The sequence below is a fragment of the Pezoporus flaviventris genome, unplaced genomic scaffold, assembly GCF_033815535.1.
Source record: "Pezoporus flaviventris isolate CSIRO_AGI_PZ_B2104156 unplaced genomic scaffold, CSIRO_AGI_Pfla_v1 ptg000063l, whole genome shotgun sequence".
In the NCBI taxonomy this organism is placed as follows: Eukaryota; Metazoa; Chordata; class Aves; order Psittaciformes; family Psittacidae; genus Pezoporus; species Pezoporus flaviventris.
This window is the reverse complement of record NW_026892611.1, coordinates 3,162,622-3,183,517: the sequence shown is the minus strand read 5'-3', so window position 1 is coordinate 3,183,517 and position 20,896 is coordinate 3,162,622. Positions and strand designations below refer to the sequence as shown.

The following is a 20,896-nucleotide window of genomic DNA, read 5'->3' as shown; positions in this document are numbered from 1 at the left end:
AAAGGAGGAGCAGCCCGGGGCAGGGGGGGCCGGGGGTTAGCACCATTGACATAAGGTTTCCTTCGGGATCAGTGCCCGGGATGAGGGGGTGCAGCGCTGCCAAGGGGGGGGGGGGCATCCGAGCAGGGCAGGTGTGATGCAAGCAGGGGGTTAAGGGGGGTGACAGCGGGTGGCCTTTTACAGGCACCCCCTTGGCTGCCCCAGTGGACCCCCGCTCCGGGGTGGGGGTCCCCACACTGGCTGTGGGGTGCAATGGGGCTGAGCCCCTCCCATGGCAGGCAGAGCAGCTCCCGGGTAAGTGCACTTGGTAGCGCCTGGGCTGAGGGGGCTCGGGGGGGGCTGGGCAGAGCCCCCCCAGCTCTAGGGGACAGCCCGGGACCCCACACACCTGGCAGACCCCCATCTGGGGCAGGATGTGCCCCCCACCGCCTCCCTAGGGTGAGGGGCCGAGCAGCACCCCACAGTGCGGTTGGGGGTCCCAGGGGTGGGTACAGTCTGTAGGGTTGCCCCCCCCGGTCCCCGCCACCCATCCCCACCCCATCCTGCTGTGGGGTGCCCCCCCTTCACCCCACCTATAGGGATGATCTCCCCCACACCAAGGCCAAATCCTGCACCCCCCCCCTCCCCGCCTGCAGTGCTCGGGCTGCCTGCTCCCACCCCGCTCCCCCTCTGTGCCCCCACGCACGGCACCGCCCGCATCCCCATCCCCATAGGGATGGAGGGGGGGGGGGGGTCAGTGGGGGTGCGGGGTCACTTCTCCGTCAGCGAGAGCTGCAGGATCCGCTGCAGATCCTCCTCCTCCTGGCGCGTCCGGCGCTCGGCCTCCTCCTGCTCCCGCGCCGACAGCGCCATGGCCAAGCGCAACTGCTCCGCGTAGCTGGGGAACAGGGGGCTGGGCCCCCGGCCCCCCCCCGGCGCTGGGGCAGCGGGGGGCCGGGGCGCTGCTGTGTGCTGGGGAGTCCTGGGGGGTCGGCAGGGTCTCAATGGGGGTCCCTGCGGAGCCAGCACCCGCTCCCCCGGGGTGGGGGGGGGGCTGGCTGGACCTTACCAACCTGTCTCCCCGGCGGCCCTCGTGGGACATGGGGTGGGTGCCTGGCTTGCTGTTGGTTAGCGCCTCCCAAATGGTCACCTACGGGGGGGGGGTGTCAGAGGGTGGCACCCGTTTTGCCCTGAGCACCCCAAAATATAGCTCCATGGCATGGGTGCTGACCCATCACCTTGGGGCGCAGGGATGGGGCAAGGTGGGATGAACCTCCCGCAGCAGCATCAGGATGGGGTGGGCAATGGGAGGTGGGGGGGGGGGGGTGTCAGCACCCACCTGGTCGTACTCACTGCCTGCCTCCAGCAGGCTCTGCTGGATGGCGAACTGCAGCAGATCATCCTCATCCTCCCGCAGGGCGTCCTGGTGCGTCCCCACCACGCTGTACCCCCGCGGCACCTCGAACAGGGCCGGGTCCATCTCACACACGCGGCATGAGGCTACGGGAGACAGGCACCGAAAGGCTGGGTACCCCTCCGTGTCCCCCCTCCCTACCCCAGCACCCGTGTCCCCCCTTAACCCCACGTACTCAGGGAGCTGGAGCTGCTGACACTGGAAGAGTCGCTGCTGGGTGAAGGGGCCTCGCTGCTGGGGCTGTGCCGCAGGGAGCTGACGGGCTCGTCGCACCCATTGAGGTTCCCAAAGGTGATGCGGGCGTTGAGGATGTGGAAGATAGGGATTTCTGTGGGAAATGGGATAAGAAGCAGGCAGGGAATCCTGCTGCATCACCTGTACCCCTAAAGACCCCCCCCTCCTCGTACCGATCTTGACGGGGAAGCCGGGCGGGAGGCGCAGGGTGATAAAGTCCCGGAGCTTGGCGAAGAGCGCGTTGCTTATTGCCATGAGGTCAATGATGGGGGCAACCTGCTCGCAGAGGGACAGCGGGTGGTCCTCACACAGCCACAGCTTCGCCTTGAACCTGCCGGGGACAGGCGCCGGGCTGGGGACCCCCTGCCTGCCCCCCCATGGGGGGCTCTGCAGCGGGCAAGGAGATGGGGGGGGGGGGAAGGACAGGGGGGTCCCCACTCTGCTCCTTCCCCCCTCACTTCTGTGTCTTGGTGGTGAGCTCCATGGGCCGCCCCATGTCCCGGTTGCCCAGCTCGAAGTTGGGGTTGAAGTACTCCTCCGGGGTGATGGCGGTGGGGTTGGCGTGGCTCAGTGTCTGCGTGATCAGCGTCTATGGGACGGCCCAGGGGGGTGAGGGGGTGTCCAAGTGTGGGGACACCCCCCAGACCCATGGGACGCTCACCCCGTTGTTGGGCCCCACATGCTGCTCGGCGATGCCCAGGAAGGACTGCAGAGGGGTCTTGCTGCCTGTGGGACATGAGGGGGTGAGGGCTAGAGCGGGCACGATGCTCTGCCCACCCAGCCCGTGCCGGTTCCACCTTTGCTCTTGCCCTTGTGCTGGTCCGAGAGGTGCTCGGTCCGTGTCCGCGTGATCAGCTCCACATTGGATGCGCCGTAGACCTGGATGAGGAGGGGGGAATGGCTGATGTGGATACCCCCCAACCCACAACCAGCCATATCCCTTCAGGCAGCTCAACCCCTGCCCCTCACCTTGGCCTCGTACCCATTCACCATTTCCGTCTTCTCACTCCTCCAGCCCAGAATGCCGGACTTGTTCCTTGGGGGACACAACAGTGAGCGATGGATGGTCTCGCTCATCCAGCCTCTGCGGGGCTGCGCATCCCTAGGGACGGATGGGCCCGGTGCTGCCCCCAGCCCACCTCTCGAAGGCGATGTTCTTGGTGTCGAGCTGCGTGGTGACGACGGGGGCCGTGAGCCGCCCCATCACCTGCTCCTCGGTGGGCTGCACAGCAGCCAGCAGCACCTCCTGGTCGTGGCCGGCCAGGGCCAGCGTCTCCGAGTACACCACCCGCCGGTCGTGGTCGATCTCCATCACCACCGCGCTGGTGTCTGCAGGGAGCAGGGTCAGGACAACCACGTCACCCGCGCTCCGCAGTGCTGCTCCCCATTGAGGACACCGGGGGGGGATCCTGCTGCGGTCTCACCTTGCCCCCTAAAGACGAAGCTGCGGTTGCCCCGCTGCCAGGTCATATGGTCAAAGCCCAGCAGCGTCGTGTCCACCCGCAGGTTCTGGCCGCTCTTCCACACCTTGTAGGTGTCGCTGGGGCAGATCTTGGACACCAGCGGCACTGGGGAGAGACGGTGATAGCCCAGCCAGGGATGGGGCCAACCTGCACCCCGAGTGGGCTGACAGCACTGAGCTGGGGGGGGATGCATCTGGGGACAGGGGTCTGCAAGCTTGGAGTGCGTGGGGAGAGGGGGGACAGTGTCCACCATCCTGGGGATGGGGATGGTGTTGGGGCTGGGGGACTCCCGCTCTGACCCCAGCAACGCTCTACCCCGAGCTTACCCCAGCTGGTGAATTCCCACTTCATCTCCACATAGAAGTCCTGGGCCTGCCGAGAGCCCAATGGGGTCAGGAGGAACCTGTGGCCAGTATCCCCCTGCCCGCCATCCCACCCTACTATTCCCATGGGATGGAGGGATGGGGATACCTTGCGCAGCTTCTCCAGCAGGATGGGGATCCCAGCCAGGCGTTTGATGGCTCTCTGGTAGTCACGGTAGCGCAGGACCAACTGCACCAGCTCCAGGTCCCGCGTGCTCACAGCCTCCTGTAGGACTGCAGGGCACAGAAGGGCAGTTGCCCAGGGCTGTGGCACGGCACAGGTGGCCACATGCATGCACCACCATGCGAGCTGTCCCTTGGGGAGCTCCACCATCAAGTGTGCCCATACCCATGCCCATGCCAGGGCAGGTTGATGGAGGACCAAGGCTCACCCGTCCAGCCGCTGCGGTTCTCCTTGCCCACGTCAGCACCATGCTTCAGCAGCACCCTGGCACACTCGAGGTGGCCCAGCGTGGTGGCCAGGTGCAGTGGGGTGCGTCCTCGGGGGTCCAGCTGCTCAATGTCAGTCTGCCAGGAGGGAACGGGCCTCAGGGACCATCCGGGGTGGCCAGACCTTGCCCTCCAATGCAGATGTGAAGCTCCCGCAAGCAGCCAGCATCCGATGGCATCTCAGCGAGCATCCTCTCAGCTCCCCCGGGAGATGCACCCCAAAAGGCTCTCCCTGCTCCTCAGACCCATGGGCAGAGTGCAGTGGTGCTGCCAGCCCCCAGCACAGCCCAGCACGGACAGGCCGGGCTCTACCCACCCATATGGGCATGGAGCAGGGGCATGGCATTGGGGCGCAGGGATGCCACCGGCGCGGCGCATGGGGCTCTGCACGGCTTGATGCAGCTGCAAGCTTGGGGAAAGCCCCCACCTCTGTGGTTTGGATGCAAGGGGGGGTGCTGCTGCCCAGTTGCCAGGCAGCACCCGCTGGCAGCCCCCCTCTGCCGAGGCCCGGAGCGTGGCTGCGGCGGGCGCACGTGTTCCCTTGCCTGAGCCGCAGGCGGCTGCGTGAGCGGAGCGACTGCTCCGAGGATCCCCGGCCCCGGGGAGCCGCACGCTGGGGCTGCCATTGTTTGTGCCAAGCCCAGAGCCGGGCACCCGGCCAGGCCTGAGGAATCCCTCGCGGGTGGGGCGGGGTGGTGGTGGTGATGGGCACCCCGAGAACCTGTGTGGGGTGCAGCATCGCACCCACACCCCAGGCTGGGGATACGGCGCAGGGGATGATGGAGCGGCAGCGGGGGACCAGCTTCTGCCCCCCAGTACCTTGTGCCTGGAGAGCGGTAGCTGCGTGCAGCCAGGGGAGAGGGCAGTGGGATGGACCCCGAATCAAGGCATGGGTTTTGGGGAGGACAAAGCTGGGCTGCAGGACCCAAAGGTGCCAAGTGGAACCAGGCACCCCAGAGGTGTCTGGGGCTGGGCAGGGTTGGGGTGTGGGCTCTCTAAAGCCAGGCTCCTGCCCGCAGCAAGTCCCTGCCTCGCTCTTGGGCACATCCTGCATTCCCTCTGCCCCAGGGAGTCCCCATCCCTGCTCAGGGACATCCCCACGCCCCTCACCCCCAGGGGCTCACCATGAAGGGGAACCCCCACCAGGCTGCCCACACCACTGGAGCAAAACAGCCCCCGGCTCTCCAGGAGCCAACGCGCTGCTCCACCGCTCTCCAGGCGACTGCCGCTGCTTAATTGCGCTAATGAAATGACTCTCATTAAAGCAATCGCCCCCCAGCTGGGGGACGGGTGCTGCAGGCTCAGTGGGGCTCCCCAGCTGCAGCCTTGCCCCAGTGCCAGGCGGGATCAGGGTCCCCGCTCCGGGGATGCGGCACAGGAGCCACCCCCGGGGGACACGGCATGACCCAGTTTTTACCAGCAAGAGCTCGGTCCTGGGCCTGGCGCTGGGACAGCTCCAGCTCAAGGGGCTGCAGCACAGACCTCGGAGCGCTGCCCCTCCTGGGGCTGTGGCACCCACCGGGGATGGGGACAGGGATGGCCCTGGGGTGGCAGCGGTGCAGCCCTGGCTGCTCCTCCCGCGCCAGCCAGGACGTGGCACAGAGCATCCCCTGTGCCGGGGTTGTCCCCAGGGTGGGGGACCCCAGCGTCTGCTCCCGGGTGGCATCAGGGGACACGGGCCAGCACGGGGAGGTGGTGCTGGGCGCTGCTGTCCCTTTGCAGCCCTGGGTCCCGGCCATGTGCGACAGGGCAGGCTGTGGTGTGGGATGTCCTGGTACAATGGGCTCTGTGTCACTGCCTGCCACCTCCTTGTGCTGCCTCTGCCAGGGGGACCCGCTGGCCCTCACTCCCCAGGTGGAGGCAAGCGTGGACAAGAGCTCATGGTGACAATTCAGGGGTGACCCACAGAGGGCCCTTATGGGGACATGAAGAGGAGCAATGCTGCCAGCTGCCCCAGCACTTCCCATCCCCAAACGCCTGCATGTGTACTGAGCCGTGTCCCTGGATGCCCTGGATAGGGATGGGGGGGTCAGCTTGGGCTCGCCCCAAACCCCCACCTGCCCTGGGGTCTGGCCTGCAGCACCCATGGGTGCACACAGAGCCGGCTTTGCTTTCACCCTGCAAATGGCAGCAGGGACCATGTCAGAGCCCCTCCAGAGCCAGGCGCAGGGTGTGTTGGAAACCCTCCCTGCATCCCCAGCATCTCCTGAGCCGCCGCCGCCGCCTGCACCCAGCTTTGATCTGCACCACACCGAGCTCCTGGGAAAAACGACCCCAAATCACCACGGGAATAAACGTGCCGGCGATGGGGCGATGCCGGCGCATCCATCCCGGCTGGCCCCCACAATGGAGGCGGGTGTGGCGGGAGCCATCGCCTGCATCCCGGCGGGAGCATCGTGGTACAGCAGCCCCCTGGTTTGTGCATCAGCGGGGTCCATCCGGCGCGGCCCTCAGCACCCTGGGGTGCCGGGAGCCCGGCCGAGGGAGCGGGGATGCTGGTCACAGCCTCACCACCAGCCTCCCTCCAGCGCCTGCGGTTTCCTGCGTCTTCGGGGTTGGGTTTTAATTACCTGAATTGCAACGCCACGGGGGAGAAGGGAGGCTGGGAACCCGCCTGAGGACGTGCTCCACCACCCGCCGGCTGGGGGCCTCCCGGGATGGGGGACACCGGGGGTCCCCCACGCTGAGAAGACCCCGACTGGCCGTTTGGGGTTGGGGTCTGCACCCCATAGCAGCATCAGGGCCCTGTGTCTCTCCCCACAGGGGGCTCAGCCTGAGGGTGGGGAGCTGGGGGGTAGCAGCGGGGCTGTGAGCACCCCAAGAAGTGGGGTGCAGGTCGGGGTGCAGGGTCCGCAGAGGCCTAGCAGCGGACACGTGGGAAGGGATGCTTGGGGCTGCATGCGCCGGGGGATGCAGGGGACCGGCGGGTGGTACCCACTGCTCCGCGCCGGCCCCGGGAGCAGCCGGCACAGTCCCGGGGTGCTGGGGGACACACGGCACCCCCAGAGCCCTGCCAGCCGCGCGAGGGACCCCATCATTATCAGCACCACCACCATCTCCATCCTCATCCCAGCCCCGAGCAGGAGCCCGGCTGCAGCCCGGCAGCATTGCATCAGCTGAACCGAGCAGAACCGGGCCGTGCCCGGGGGTACCCCCCTTACCCCCCCACTCCCCCACCTGCTTGGCGCTGAGCTCCCGGTCCAGGTCGCGGGCGCGGTTGTGCCAGACGAGGTAGTGCAGCGGGTACCTGCCCTCCGGCCCCTTCCTGCCTGAGCAAGACGCGAGCATCCTCCGTGCATGCTGGAGCGGCGCGGCGGGCGCGGCGCGGGGCGGAGCGGGGCGCGGGGGGGCGCGGGGCGGGGAGGAACCGGCACCTCCCGCACGGTGCTTCCCCCGCGCCCCCCCCCCCCCCCCCCCCCCTCCCCGCACCGCCCGGCCTCATGGGACTTGTAGTCACCCTGCCCGGCATCGCCCCCTTCCTCATCCTCCTCTTTCTTCCTCGGCCCCAGCCCAAACCCCGCGTCGCGCAGCCCATCACCGCGGCCTCCGACCCTGCGGGGGTACGGGGGGGGGGGGGGGGGATGGCTGCAAAGTGTCACCCGCTGACCCTCAGGGCCCCCCAACATCCTCTCTCCACGCTGATTTCCCCCCTCCCACTTCCCCCATGCTGGCCCTGGGCACATGGCAGGGCAGGGGTGAAGGCGGTGGCGAGGGGGGGGGAGGTCCGAGCTCCCCCCCCCAAGTGCCGGGCAGCGGCCGCCGGGGGCCCCCAGCCCGGTTTCCTTTTCCGCCTGCGTTTCTGCCGGGCGGGCGTCGTGTTTTCCGGCTGCTGGCCGAGAACAATGCGAGGCTGGGCCTCAGCCACTGCCTCAGCCTCCTGCCCGGCCCCCGACCCGCTGCCCCCCTCCCCGCCGTGGGGCTGAACCCCCTCGTTATTCCCCATTCAGCCACACTGAACGCGGTGGTGCTGGCGGTGGGGGTGGTCGCATCCCCCCTGCCCCGGTCCCCGCACAGCATCCCGCATGTCCCCGCTGTCCCATGACGTCATGGGCCATCCCCTCGGTGAGGTCACCCGTTGTACAGCCTGACCCACGGTGCTGGGGGGCAGGATCCGGCTCCGGTCCTTTGGATCTTGCATGGGGTGGGTGCAATGCAGGGGTCTGACCCCCACAGCTGCCTGCACAACGGGGCTTAAAGGATGCCGGGGGGGGGGGGTAGACCATAAATGGGTCTATCCAGTACCCCCACCCTCCCCGAATTCCCTGATGAATCTACTGGCAATGCTGTGGCCCACCCTGCACATCCACATCCACAGCGCAGTGTCCTGCCTGCACTGCTGGGGCAGGAAGGAACCCCGTGTCCTGCACCCCACAACCTGACTGTGCTTGCCTGCACTGCACCCCATAGTGCGCCTGGTGATGGGATGCACAGGAGTGGGGTGCACAGCACCAGAGTGCCAGGATTAGGGGTGTCCAGGCTGGGGGTCGGTGCAAGACAAGTGCCAGAGCCGGTGCTGAGGGGGCTGAAGCAGGACATGGGACAACAGGGAGATGCCCAGAGCTCGGACTGGGGTGTGCAGGACCTGGGCTGGGAGCAGGACAAGGACCACAGGGGTGCCCCGGACCTGGAGCCGGTGGGCGAGATGAACAGGACCTGGGCTGGGACCACAACCGGGACAGTGCTTTGGGTTGAGAACGGGACCAGGAGGGCGCTGACCACGGAGGGGGGAGGCAGGACGAGGGGGTGTCCAGGAGCAGGCGGGGTGCTCAGGGCTGGAACCAGAACCGGGCTGGGAAGTGCCCAGGACCCGATCTGGGACACCGGGACCAGGACCGGGGTTGTGCCGGTGCTTGGGCGCCGGCGGCGCGGGTACGGGTAGGGGTGCGGTACGGGTAGGGGTGCGGGTAGGGGTGCGGGTAGGGGTGCGGGTAGGGGTGCGGGTACGGGTAGGGGTGCGGGTACGGGTGCGGGTAGGGGTGCGGGTACGGGTGCGGGTAGGGGTGCGGGTACGGGTGCGGGAAGGGGTGCGGGTACGGGGGCGGGTAGGGGTGCGGGTACGGGTGCGGGAAGGGGTGCGGGTACGGGGGCGGGTAGGGGTGCGGGTACGGGTACGGGTCCGGTACGGGTACGGGTAGGGGTGCGGGTACGGGTCCGGGTCCGGTACGGGTACGGGTGCGGGAAGGGGTGCGGGTACGGGGGCGGGTAGGGGTGCGGGTACGGGTCCGGGTCCGGTACGGGTACGGGTACGGGTGCGGCTGCGGGCGCAGGTGCCGGTGCGGGGCGGTCGCGGCGGCGCTGCCGGTGCGGGGCGGGGGCGGTGCGGCCCCTCCTCCGCCGGGGCCGGGCCTGCGCCGCTTCCTGCGGAGCCGCCGGGCGCAGGGAGCAGCCGGTAGCCCCCGGCGTGCCGCGGCCCCGGGCCCCCGCCGCCCCCCGCCCCAGCCCCGCCGCAAGGCTCTCCCCCCCCGCCTCCCTTCCCTCCCCTTCCCCCGTTCCTCCCCCCGGCGGGCCCGGGGGTGCCGCCGCCGCCGCCCCACGCTGGCGCAGAGGCCCGGGCCCGGGCCCGCCTCGCCGCTGAGGATGTCCCGGAAGGCGCCGCGGGCGGAGGTGTGCGCAGACTGCAGCGCACCAGGTAAGGACCGGCCCCCGCGGCACCCCCCGGTGCGCCCCATCCGCCGCCAGACCCCCCCCCCCGAAGAGCCTGCCTCGCACTGCCCGGTACGGCCCCCCTGCACCCCGCCGTGCCCCGGGTACCCGCTCTGCATCCCCCGGGATGCGCCCGCGGAGCCCTTCTTGCATCTCCTTCTGCTCCCCAGTGTGAGGCCCCTGCGTGCCCCCAGGACCCCCCCACGGTCACCCCAATGCACCCTGCAGTGCAAACCCCAGGGACCCCCCTGCATCCTGCTTTGCCACCCAGGAACCCTCTGATGCAACGCTTTAGTGCACCCCCTTTTGCCTCCTCCAGGAATCTCGCGGTACACCCCAAACGTGACCCCGATTCCCCCCTGAGCACCCAGTGTGCCCCCACTGCACCCACCACCCCCATGCACCACCCGCAGCCTTTGCACCCTCAGCACGGGGGCTGCTGGCGCAGGCTGGGGATGTGCCAGTGGGTGCCAGCAGCACCGAGGACACTGCAAATGGTGGGATGGAGAGGGAGGGATACCCCACAGCACCCCACAGCCAGCACCCACACCGGCTGGATCCGTTCTTGGCGGTGGCGGCCGCGCTGCAAGCCGGAGCCTGAGCCTGGGCAAGACGATTCGCATCCCCGATGGTGCCAGTGCCCACAGCCCCCACATCAGGCACCAGCCCATGGGTGCTGCAGTGGGGCTGGACCCCGTAAACCCTGCCCACAGTGGGGCCGGACCCCCCAAACCCTGCCCATGGCCACCACGGGTGTCCCCATGGCAATGAATGAACGGGGCCGGGAGCGGAGGCTCTCGCTTCGAGCCGGCCCCGGAAAGCTGCCCGCGGGCCAAGGCTGTGCCGAAATTATTCCGGCCACGTGCCAATGGCCGGATCCTGCCAGGAAAAGCCGGCGGCACGCGTGGGTACGGGGCTGCCCTGCCTCCGGCACGTCCCCCATGCGGGGGGCACAGGGGTGCCTGGGGCGGTGCCAGAGCGGGGCCGGGGGGGGGGGGAATGGAAACCCGTTTCTTTCCAATCTCTTATCGCCTGGCAGCCATGTGAGGAAATGAGTTATAAAGTCCAGAGGCCGCTTCCTACCGCGCCGGGGATGTGCTGCCCGGCCCTGTGTGATGGGCTGGCTGTGGGGTGTCCTCATCCCTGTGCCCAGGCTCCCTTGGCTGAATCCCGGCCAGCCGCAGGCCCCTGCTCACCATCGCTGGGCTGAGTGCTGGGGGTCCCGGGGCAGGGATGGAGGTGCCGCTGTTCCCTGAAGCTCCATGATCCTCCCAGGATTTGGGGTGCCCCAGTGCCAGCGCTCCCCGAGCTGCTGCAGTCCCACCCGCATCCCACCGCACCCCGTCCGCCCCTGCGGTGCTTGGGGTGCTGCCCCGGGGTACCCGAGATCAGCGGGGTCGGCTCCCCCCGCTCGGAGCGTCCTGTTCCCGTGGGCAGCGGGCGCCAAGGCGCAGATGCTGCCGCGCCGGCTGCCAAGGCGCTGCCATCTGTGTGCACAGGGCTGCCAGGCTCCCCCCCAGACACCCCACCTCGGCCCCAGGGCACTGCAGCACTGCGTGACCCCAAACCGCGTCCACAGGGGATGAGGAGGGGGGTTTTGCGACCCCATTGTTTCTGGTCAGTGCTGCCACCCCCTGCTCCTCACCCTCTGAGGCACCAGCTCTGCGTTTCCCTGGTGGCAGGGAGTGGGTTTGGTGTGCCTGTTGGTGCCCACCCCACCATGGAAATGGGGTGACCCCCACACACCCCAGCTCAAGGGCACCCTTCCAGGCTGACGCCCCCATCCCTGAGGCGTCCCGGCACCCCAACAGTGGTCCATCGCATTGAGAACAGGGGCTTGGGGCTCCCCCCATCTGTGTGGAGGTGTTTGTGTAGGCCCCACAGAAACAAGGGGTGCTGGGGCTGGCAGAGGCTGCTGGGGTTCCCTGCAGCACCCAGGGACAGTTCAGCATCATCCATGGGAAGGGGCTGTGATGCAGCTGAGGGTCCCGAAATCCTGCCCTCAGTGATGTTGGGTGCAGTTACAGCCCCACACCCCCCCCCAAGGGGCTGGATCTCCCCCCGGCCCAGCCCCAGGACTCGTTTTTGGGGTGCGTGCGTGGGGAGCTGCCGTGAGCGGGGCCCCCGTGGGTGCCAGGGCTGGTGCCAGCGTGGGGCCGGCGCGGCGGCTCAAACAGCCCTTTGTTCCCAGCGGGACACAAAGGGCTCCAGTCTGGCCGGGCCGGGGACAACGGTTGGGAATGGAGGGGGGGGGCTGGCAGTGGTGGGGGGACATGGCACCTGCCCCCAAAGGCGGGGTGCCCTGTGGGGCTGGTTTGGGGTGGTGGGGCTGCAGAGCTGGTGACCACCATGGGCGGGAGCCCATGGGCTGGGGGTGCCCCTCATTGAGGGGCATATTCCCCCCTATCCAGGGCTCCCCCAAATGCCCAGTTGGGGACCGAGGGGGTGCACAGCCTCACTGGGTGCTGCCGTGACTCAGGGTGCCACTGCTTGGGGTGCTCTGCCGTGGAGCTGGCATCATCCCTGCCACCAGCTGCCCTCATGGTGGGGGAGGCCAAATCCTGCCCCCCCTTTGGCGGGTGCTGGTTGCTATGGGAAACCTGTGGGTTTCCCCTGGTGATGGGCTGAGCCCCTCTCTGTCACCAGGGAAACCGTCACTATGGCAACGCATCCCCCCCAGCAGCAGTGGGGTGGATGGGGAGGGGGCCGCATGGGGAGGGGACCCCCGGTGACACCCCCTTGTTCCACCCCGCAGACCCAGGCTGGGCGTCCATCAACCGTGGGGTGCTCATCTGCGACGAGTGCTGCAGCGTGCACCGCAGCCTGGGCCGCCACATCTCCATCGTCAAGCACCTCCGACACAGCCCCTGGCCCGCCACCCTGCTCCAGGTGGGTGCTGACACCGTGGGGACATGGGGGGGGGGTCATACAGGGACCCCCCCATGCCCACTGTGTCCTGCCTGTCCCCTGCAGATGGTGCACACCTTGGCGAGCAACGGGGCCAACTCCATCTGGGAGCACTCGCTGCTGGATCCAGCCCAGGTTCAGAGCGGTCGCCGGAAGGCAAACCCCCAGGACAAAGTGCAGTAAGTGCCCCCCATGCCATGGGGTGTGGGTCAATGCCGGCCAGGCACCCACCTTCACCCCACAACCTGTTCCAGCCCCACCAAGTCAGAGTTCATCCGCGCCAAGTACCAGATGCTGGCCTTTGTCCACAAGCTGCCGTGCCGGGATGACGATGGTGTCACTGCCAAGGACCTCAGCAAGGTGGGGTGTGGGTGCAGGGCCCCCTCTTGGTGCTGGGGACAGATTTCCCCCCCCTTACCCCTTCTCTCCTCCGCAGCAATTGCACTCAAGCGTGCGGACGGGCAACCTGGAGACGTGCCTGCGCCTGCTGTCGCTGGGCGCACAGGCCAACTTCTTCCACCCGGTGAGCACTGGTGGGGCTGGGGGTGTCTGGGGATGGGGATGGGATTTGGGGGGGGGTCCAGAGCTGCATCCCATGGGCAGGATGTGGGGCTGATGCTGCCCGTGCCTGCAGGAGAAAGGCACCACGCCACTGCACGTGGCGGCCAAGGCCGGCCAGATCCTGCAGGCAGAGCTGCTGGTGGTCTATGGCGCCGACCCCGGGGCACCCGATGTGAACGGCCGGACCCCCATTGACTATGCCAGGTGAGGGTGGGGAATGGGGGAGTACCCTCTGCCTGCACCCCCATAGGGTGTGCATCACCCCATGCCCATCCTCTCACAGGCAGGCAGCCCAGCACGAGCTGGCGGAGCGGCTGGTGGAGTGCCAGTACGAGCTGACCGACCGGCTGGCCTTCTACCTCTGCGGCAGGAAGCCGGGTGAGCACGGGGGTCCCGGGGGTGGCTAACCCGGGGGGGGGGGCACAGGGCCCTGCTCACCCCCCCTCTCTTTGCTCAGACCACAAGAACGGGCACTACATCATCCCGCAGATGGCCGATAGGTGAGTGCCCCGTGTCCGCAGCCCCGCTGCCCTGTCCCATGGTCCCCTCGGCATCCCCGCTGGGCCGAAGCGGGGGACCGCGGTCACCTCCCGGTGACTGGCTCTGGAGCATCCTTTGGGGGGTACATGGGGGGGTCCGCGTGTTTAACATCCGCCTTTATCCTGTTCTTCCCTCCGCTGCCTTCTCCGGAGCGCAGGGTGCGCCCAAAGTGCATGGCACAGAGGTATTGTCTGCTTGGCTCCGGGGGTCCCCCCAGTGCCACTGGCATGGGTCCCCCCTGCCCAGCCTGGAGGGCACCCAGGGAGGGGGGGGTCCTGCTCGCCCTTTGCCACCTCATCCCCGTGTGCCTGCTCGCCAGCCCTGGGGGGGGTCCTGGTCCTAGTGGGGTGCAGCCGGGGACTGTTTTAGTGGGGACAGAACAGGGATAACCCCAGTGTCTTCCCCCTTCTTCGCACACCCCCAGCCTGGACCTCTCTGAGCTGGCCAAGGCAGCCAAGAAGAAGCTGCAAGCGGTGAGTTGGAACCAGGGCAGGGCTTTGGGGGCAGGGGGGGGGTCCATCCGCTCCCCCTATCCCGCTTGACGCCATTCCCTGTTCCCGCTGCAGCTCAGCAACCGCCTGTTCGAGGAGCTGGCCATGGATGTGTATGATGAGGTGGACCGGCGGGAGAACGACGCGGGTGAGCCGGGGCGGGGGGAGCACAGGGAGCACCCCCGAGGGCTGGGGCGGGCGTCCCGGCACGGGGAGGAGCAGGCGGTGGGGCCAGGGCTGAGCCCAGCGCTCCCCCCACCCCGATCCGGATGCGTCCGCAGGGACCGCAGGCCCCTCCTTCCTCATTCCTCTGGCCGGGGAGGGTTTCTCGGTGCGAGGGGCCGCTGCTGGGTGCCAGGGCTTGGGGTGCTGCTGGAGGTGGGTGCCGGGACCCCCCCGGGGATGGGGGCACAGCCTGGAGGGTGCCCTTGAGCTGGGGGGGGGAGTGGTGGGGTGGGGGTCACCCCATTTCTGTGGTGGGTGGGCACCGATAAGGGTGCCAAACCGACTCCCTGACACATGGGGAGTGCAGAGTGGGTGCCCCAAAGGGTGAGGAGTGGAGGGGGTGGCACTGGAGGGGTCCCCAGCCCTGGGGGGAGGCCGGGGAAGGCGATTCCCGTCATCCCGGCCGGGCTCCGCTCCCAGCCCAAGCCTGGCCCTGCGCCCGCGCCTGCGTCCTGCCGGCCCCGCTGCTGGCCCCAGGCTGCAGCTTGCTCCGGAGGGGGGGTCCAGTCCTCGTAGCCCCCCCCGGGGGTCTGAGCCCGCTGCCTGCCCGCAGTGTGGCTGACGACACAGAACCACAGCACGCTGGTGACGGAGCGCAGCGCCGTGCCCTTCCTGCCCGTCAACCCCGAGTACTCGGCCACACGCAACCAGGTGAGCCCCGTCCAAAGCCCTGTGCCCCCCAACCCCTTTGCACCCCGAGCCTTGCTCACTCCCTTCTCCCCCCATCCCGTCCCATCCCCTCCCAGGGCCGTCAGAAGCTGGCCAGGTTCAACGCCAGGGAATTCGCCACTTTGCTCATTGACATCCTCGGGGAAGCCAAGCGCCGGCAGCAAGGGAAGAGTCTGCTGAGTCCCACAGGTGAGGGATGGGGGCAGCGATGGGGGCAGCTGAGCATCTCCCCTCTGTCCTGTGCTCAGCACCCCCTTTGCCCCCCCGCCCCAGACGCCCTCGACTACTCGCTGCGCAGCCAGAGTGACCAGGACGACCAGCACGACTACGACAGCGTCGCCTCTGACGAGGATACGGACCAGGAACTGCTGCGCAACGCGTCCCGCAACAACCGTGCCCGGGTGAGCCTGGATCCCCATCCCGGACCACAGCCCTGGCGCTGGGATTCTGTTACTGAGCCTGTGTCCCCATAGAGCATGGATTCCTCCGACCTCTCGGACGGCCCCATCACGCTGCAGGAGTACCTGGAGGTGAAGAAGGCTCTGGCTGCCTCTGAGGCCAAGGTGCAGCAGCTGATGAAGGTGAACAACAGCCTGAGCGATGAGCTGCGGCGGCTGCAGCGCGAGGTGGGCGCAGGACCAGCGGGGACCCTTCCTTTGTCATACCTCATCCTTGCTATGGCCCCCTCCTCGCTGACGCCTCCCGTCCTTGGCTGCAGATCCACAAGCTGCAGGCAGAGAACACGCAGATCCGGCAGCAGACTGGGCCCACGCACCCAACCCCGGCTCCCAGCGAGCGGCCGGAGCACGGGCACCCCCCGGGCACGGCCCCCCCGCTCCGCCGGGACCGCCAGGCCTTCTCCATGTACGAGCCGGGCTCGGCGCTGAAGCCTTTTGGGCAGCCGGTGGAGGAGCTGGTGACCCGGCTGCAGCCCTTTGGTGCTGGGGTGAGTGTGCTGGGATGGGAAGGGGGGGGGTGTGTGTTTGGGGCGCTGGGTCCCATCGCCATGGGGCTGTAACATTCCATGTGTCAGCAGGAGGTGGAGGACGAGGCTCTGTACTCCATGCACATCCCAGCCAGTGTGTACCGGGTAAGGGGGCCGCGGTGGGGATGGCTCCTGCGTGGGCTGTGGTGGCTGTGTCTATCCTGGGATGTGGGCTCTCGGGTGTCGGTTCCCCTAGGTCAGGCTGGGGACATCCCCAAGGAACAGCAGCCATGGCATGTTCCTGCATGCAGGGAGCGGTGTCCCCTGTGCTCATCCTCCCCTGCATGTCACCGGGGTTGGCTCCAGCCCCCTCTGCACCGTGTTTAGGCCTGGTTTATCCTTTTTTATCCCCCTCCAGATGCGGAAAGGTCCGTCTGCCTCCTCGGTGCCCTTTCCCCCATCCTCCCCACTGCTCTCCTGCCCACCTGACGGTGCCCGGCACATGGTGACGTACTGGGAGAGGGGAAGCTCTTGGGGTGGGGAGACCCCAATCCCTGCGCTGGGATGGGGCTGGGCAGGGCTTGACGCTGCTCCTGTCCCCTGCAGAGCAAGCTGGACCGGCACGGCAGCGGCACCGACAGCGACTACGACAACACGCAGGCGGGTGAGGTCCTGATCAGGTGCGTTCCGAGGCCGGGGCACGCATGGCCACAGGGCCACGGGGCTGGCACTGACCCGGCTGCGTTGGTCGATCCCTGCAGCATGGAGGGGAAGCGGTTTGTGGAGCTGAGCAAGGACGAGGACTTCCCGCATGAGCTGGACCCGCTGGACGGGGAGCTGGACCCGGGGCTGCCCAGCACGGAGGACGTGATCCTCAAAACCGAGCAGGTCACCAAGAACATCCAGGAGCTGCTGCGGGCGGCGCAGGAGTCCAAGCACGACAGGTAGGGCTGGGGCACGGCCTCGGGGCTGCGTTCGCAGGGGTGGCAGTTCCTTATTCCCCCCGTGCTCACCCTTTCTCCTTGCTCCCAGCTTCATGCCCTGCTCGGAGAAGATCCACTCGGCTGTGACGGAGATGGCATCGCTGTTCCCCAAGGTGGGAAGGGGTTTGGTTGGGGGGGTTCCCCACAAGGCACCGGTTCCCCCTGGTGCGGATCCTGATGCTTCCTGTGCTCCTTTACAGAAGCCAGCACTGGAGACGGTGCGGAGCTCGCTGCGGCTGCTCAACGCCAGCGCCTACCGCCTGCAGAGCGAGTGCCGCAAGACCGTGCCCCCCGAGCCTGGCGCCGCCGTGGACTACCAGCTCCTGACGCAGCAGGTCATCCAGTGTGCCTACGACATCGCCAAGGCCGCCAAGCAGCTGGTCACCATCACCACCCGCGAGAAGAAGCAGTGAGCACCGGCCCGAGCCCCCCTTCCACTCTCTTCTTGTCTCTCCTTCCCCTCTGGCACCTGGGGTGAGCGCGGCTGCACGTGGCCTTTTGCCCATGGGGAGCCAGGGTGTGGGGTGAGCTCCCCCTCTGTGCCCCCCCACCCCCCCATGCCACTGAGGTGCTGGGGGTGGGTGCCCACATCCCCCCTGTACAGCCCCTGGCCGCACCTAACTTATCCTGTACATAGCCTGTGTCCATGGCGGCGGTGGCCATGTACCCCCCAACCCCTCCCCAGAGAGCCCCTCGCTGGGCGGCCGGTACCCCCGGGGCCACCCGCAGCGTTAACACTGGACCGGGGCACCCATGGGGACCCCATCCCTGGGTGTCCTGCCCCCCTTTTTTCCCCGCTGGGGCCACGCTCCCTACTGTAAGATGTGTCCTTGTACATTTGTATCAATAAAGGTGTGAGCATTGCACGGGCACCCGGCTCCTGCGGCGATGGGGGGGGGTTATGGCTGCAATGGGATTCACCCCCCCCCTCCCCGGCACCAGGCAGCGCTCAGCCACGTGTCCGTCCCATTTCACCCAGTCCCCTTGGCCCCGGCTGCCCGCGGTCACGCCAGCCCCGGCACAGCCCCACTGGCCCCAGCACGGCCCCACCGCTCGCCCAGCCCCGGGGCCGGGCTTCTCCCAGCAAGGCCCCGCCACCGCTCCCGCACCCGCCGAGCACCGGGGCTGCCGTCCGCCACCTCCATGGTGTCCCCAGAGGGGTTGGTGGCCGCAGCCGCGGTGCTCATGGGTCTGGGCCTCCTGGCCTTGTGCCTTTGGGCAGGGAGGGTCGAGCTGGCTGGAGCCTGGGGAGAAGAGGAGGAAGAGGAGGGGATCCTCTTCATCACCGAGGATGGCTGCGGGCGCTGCCGGCTGCTCTGCAAGCCCTCGGCGCTGGCCCAGCACTTGGTGCGGAGCTTGGGGCGGTCGGTGGCGCTGCGGGGTGGCCCCTGGCCATGGCCGCGCTGGCCCCGGCTCCAGATGCTGCAGCAGCTCCTGCAGCCGCCCGAGCCAGAGCCGGTGGTGGCCAGAGAGCTCCTGCAGATGCCGGACGCTGGACTGGTGGCCCTGGACTGGTTGGTGGGGCCATGGGGGGCTGCGGGGGGTGGCGGTTCCAGCCCGGTGCTGATGCTCATCCCCAACGCCGCCGGGAAGGTGACGGGGGGGCTGCTGCAGCTGGGGCTGCGAGCGCTGGAGAAGGGCTTCATCCCCGTCATCTTCAACCGCCGGGGCCACAACGGCTGCCCCCTGACCACCCCCCGGCTCCAGCCCTTCGGGGACCCCCGGGACCTGCGGGAGGCCGTCACCTACCTGCAGTGCCGGCACCCCAGTGCCCCGCTGCTGGCCGTCAGCGAGGGCTCAGGCTCTGGGCTGCTGCTCGCCTACCTGGGGGAGAGCGGCTCCTCCAGCCGCCTGGCCGCCGCCGCCTGCATCTCCCCCATTTTCCGTGGCCGGGACTGGTTTGAGGCCGGGATGCCCTGGCTCTACGAGTGGCCGCTGCTCCTGCACCTCAAGCAGGGACTCAGCAGGTCAGTGGGGTCCTTTGGTCCTGGGGAGGGGGTACCCGGGAGCCCTTGGGGGGGTGCATGCAATGGGTGCTGCTGGCGGTACATGGAGCCCCAGCGTGGGGACGGAGGTGCTGAGAGCAGCAAAATGGGCTGGTTAATGAACACCAGCCTGCAGCCGGCTGCCACGGGGCCACCACGCGCTGCCCGACCCGGCTGGGGCTGAGTGCGGGGGTCCCTGGGGTGGGAGATGTCACCAGGAGGGTGGGTTGGCAAAGCCCCTGTGCTGCGCTGGACCCTGGGGCGGCTGAGCAGGGCTGGACACCCCCTCCTCTGCAACCAAACCCTGTGGGGCTCTGGGGGGGTCTATGACCACAAACCCCAAGGGTCTTGGGTTTCTCTTGCCCCAGACCACCACAGGGGCAGGGATAGGAGATAAACTGCCCCATGCCAAGGCCTTGAGCAAGTGGCACCTCCTTGGGTGCTGCTGAGACCCTGGAGGGGGCAAAAGCGTCCTGCTGGTGGGCAAATGAGGGCTCCCCCCCAAAAAAATGCAGGTAAACCCTAAAATGTTGGGGGGAACTTAATCCTCAGCAAAGCCCAGGTGGTGCAACAGGCCCCTGACTTACTACAGGGCTGTGGGGGGTATTGGGGAGGGGTGGGAAGCTGTTGGCCTTGTTGGGGGGGTGTTGGCAGCACGGTGTCCCCCCCCCCCCATTTCCCGATACTCATTGCAACCACTGCTGCCATGGCAACAGAGCGCTGGCTGCCTCCCGTTGCCATGGTACCAGCACTGGCACAGGATGCACTGCGGGGACCCCGCCCCAGCATTGGGCTGGGGACCCCAAAACCAGCTCCAGTGGGAAGGCGCTGCAGGTTCCCCCCCCCAACTCCGTGTGTGCAGGGCCATGGCCACAACCCACTTGAGGCGGCTGCATCCAACCCATCCCTGCAGGTACGCAAGGTCCCTGGCCGAGGTGGTGGACACGGAGAAGCTGCTGCGCAGCCGCTCGCTGCGGGACCTGGAGGAGACCCTCTTCTGCCACACCAAGCCCCGTGCCACGAGCTGGGAGACCTATTGGGACCGCAACGAGCCCCTGCGCGACGCAGACGAGGCGGCCGTGCCCGTGCTGTGCCTCTGCAGCGCCGATGACCCCGTACGCGGCACCGCCGCTCGCAGCCTGCCCCTGGAGCTCTTCCGCACCAGCCCCTACTTCTTCCTGCTGCTGACCCCCCATGGGGGACACTGCGGCTTCCCCCAGCGGGGCCCGGGGCGCTGCTGGGGGCACGAGGCCGTGCTCGAGTACTTCAGGGCCATGGCAGAGTTCCTGCGGGCAGAGGAGCGCAGGAAGGGGCTGCCGCGGCCGCGCAGGCTGCGGGGTCCCATTGGGGAGCCCCCCATCTTTACATGGCAAAGGTCCTACACCCGGTAACCCGCGGTGGGGAAGGGGAGGCTGAGGGAAGGCAGGCAGACACTCCGTGTACTAAAATTACTTTATTACAGTTGATTTTTTTTTTTTGTTGTTTTTAACATTTCCTTTGCTATGATACAAAGGATACTTACAAACAAAATATTACATATGACCTTATTGGGGTTTTCCTTTCTCTTATTTTTTTTTTCTTATTTTTCTTTTTTTTCTGACAACTCGGTAACAGCTTTTTTTGTCTTTTTTTTTTAAATGCACAATCTATACAATTAATACAGGTTATATAGGAGCTATAATGTATGTTGAACCAGAAGAATACCAGAATACTGACAATATACTGTACATTAAGCCTTACCAGTTAGTGCTCGTGGCATTTTCTACCAGAAGGAAAACGCACACCTGTAGGTTCACTCATACCAGCTGGTGCTACCAGACACGGAAGCAGGAAAGGAGTTTTTGATTCCCCATGTTCAATCCTTCGTGGGCCCATCACCGCGGCGCTGGGCCTGGAAACCTCAGACCAGTGTTCATAGTAAAACAGCAGATATGTGTGTGTGGTTGGTTAATCGCTAATGCTCTCTGGCACCGGTAAAACCCACGTGGCACCCGGGGTTTGCTAGAGCTGGGGGATGCCACGGCGCTGGGTGAGCTCTTGGTGGTGAGCTGGGACCTCCGGATGG

General features: G+C 67.5%; 3 protein-coding genes across 5 annotated transcripts; 2 read left to right on the top strand and 1 right to left on the bottom strand.

Annotated features, from left to right (window-relative positions):
- Positions 1-530: 530 nt before the first annotated feature.
- On the bottom strand, positions 531-7,257 carry ANKRD13B (ankyrin repeat domain 13B). Of its 2 annotated transcripts, none has more exons than XM_061470126.1 (15): positions 7,080-7,257; positions 3,845-3,980; positions 3,562-3,686; positions 3,417-3,462; positions 3,052-3,195; positions 2,767-2,956; positions 2,597-2,663; positions 2,425-2,506; positions 2,289-2,353; positions 2,086-2,216; positions 1,801-1,958; positions 1,569-1,721; positions 1,319-1,479; positions 1,049-1,129; positions 531-961 (listed from the first exon to the last, which is right to left on the bottom strand). In XM_061470126.1, the coding sequence occupies exons 1-15, from the start codon at positions 7,188-7,190 to the stop codon at positions 734-736; spliced, it is 1,878 nt and encodes a 625-aa protein (XP_061326110.1). In that variant the 5' UTR covers positions 7,191-7,257; the 3' UTR covers positions 531-733. The 2 variants fall into 2 exon arrangements, with proteins under 2 accessions (XP_061326110.1, XP_061326111.1); XM_061470127.1 differs by having other exon boundaries at positions 751-961; positions 1,053-1,129; positions 7,080-7,256.
- Positions 7,258-9,382: 2,125 nt separating this feature from the next.
- Positions 9,383-17,718, top strand: GIT1 (GIT ArfGAP 1). Of its 2 annotated transcripts, XM_061470121.1 has the most exons (22): positions 9,383-9,531; positions 12,301-12,434; positions 12,519-12,631; positions 12,707-12,812; positions 12,889-12,975; positions 13,087-13,217; positions 13,297-13,391; positions 13,471-13,513; positions 13,711-13,737; positions 13,978-14,026; positions 14,120-14,192; positions 14,823-14,920; positions 15,016-15,127; positions 15,212-15,339; positions 15,412-15,564; positions 15,657-15,884; positions 15,975-16,028; positions 16,282-16,368; positions 16,470-16,543; positions 16,625-16,807; positions 16,896-16,959; positions 17,047-17,718. In XM_061470121.1, exons 1-22 carry the CDS (start codon positions 9,480-9,482, stop codon positions 17,257-17,259), a joined length of 2,304 nt encoding a protein of 767 aa, XP_061326105.1. In that variant the 5' UTR covers positions 9,383-9,479; the 3' UTR covers positions 17,260-17,718. The 2 variants fall into 2 exon arrangements, with proteins under 2 accessions (XP_061326105.1, XP_061326106.1); XM_061470122.1 differs by lacking the exon at positions 13,711-13,737.
- A 197-nt stretch (positions 17,719-17,915) lies between these two features.
- Positions 17,916-20,378, top strand: ABHD15 (abhydrolase domain containing 15). The gene is made up of 2 exons (XM_061470090.1): positions 17,916-18,813; positions 19,745-20,378. Exons 1-2 carry the CDS (start codon positions 17,990-17,992, stop codon positions 20,220-20,222), a joined length of 1,302 nt encoding a protein of 433 aa, XP_061326074.1. The 5' UTR covers positions 17,916-17,989; the 3' UTR covers positions 20,223-20,378.
- The last annotated feature ends 518 nt before the right edge of the window (positions 20,379-20,896 follow it).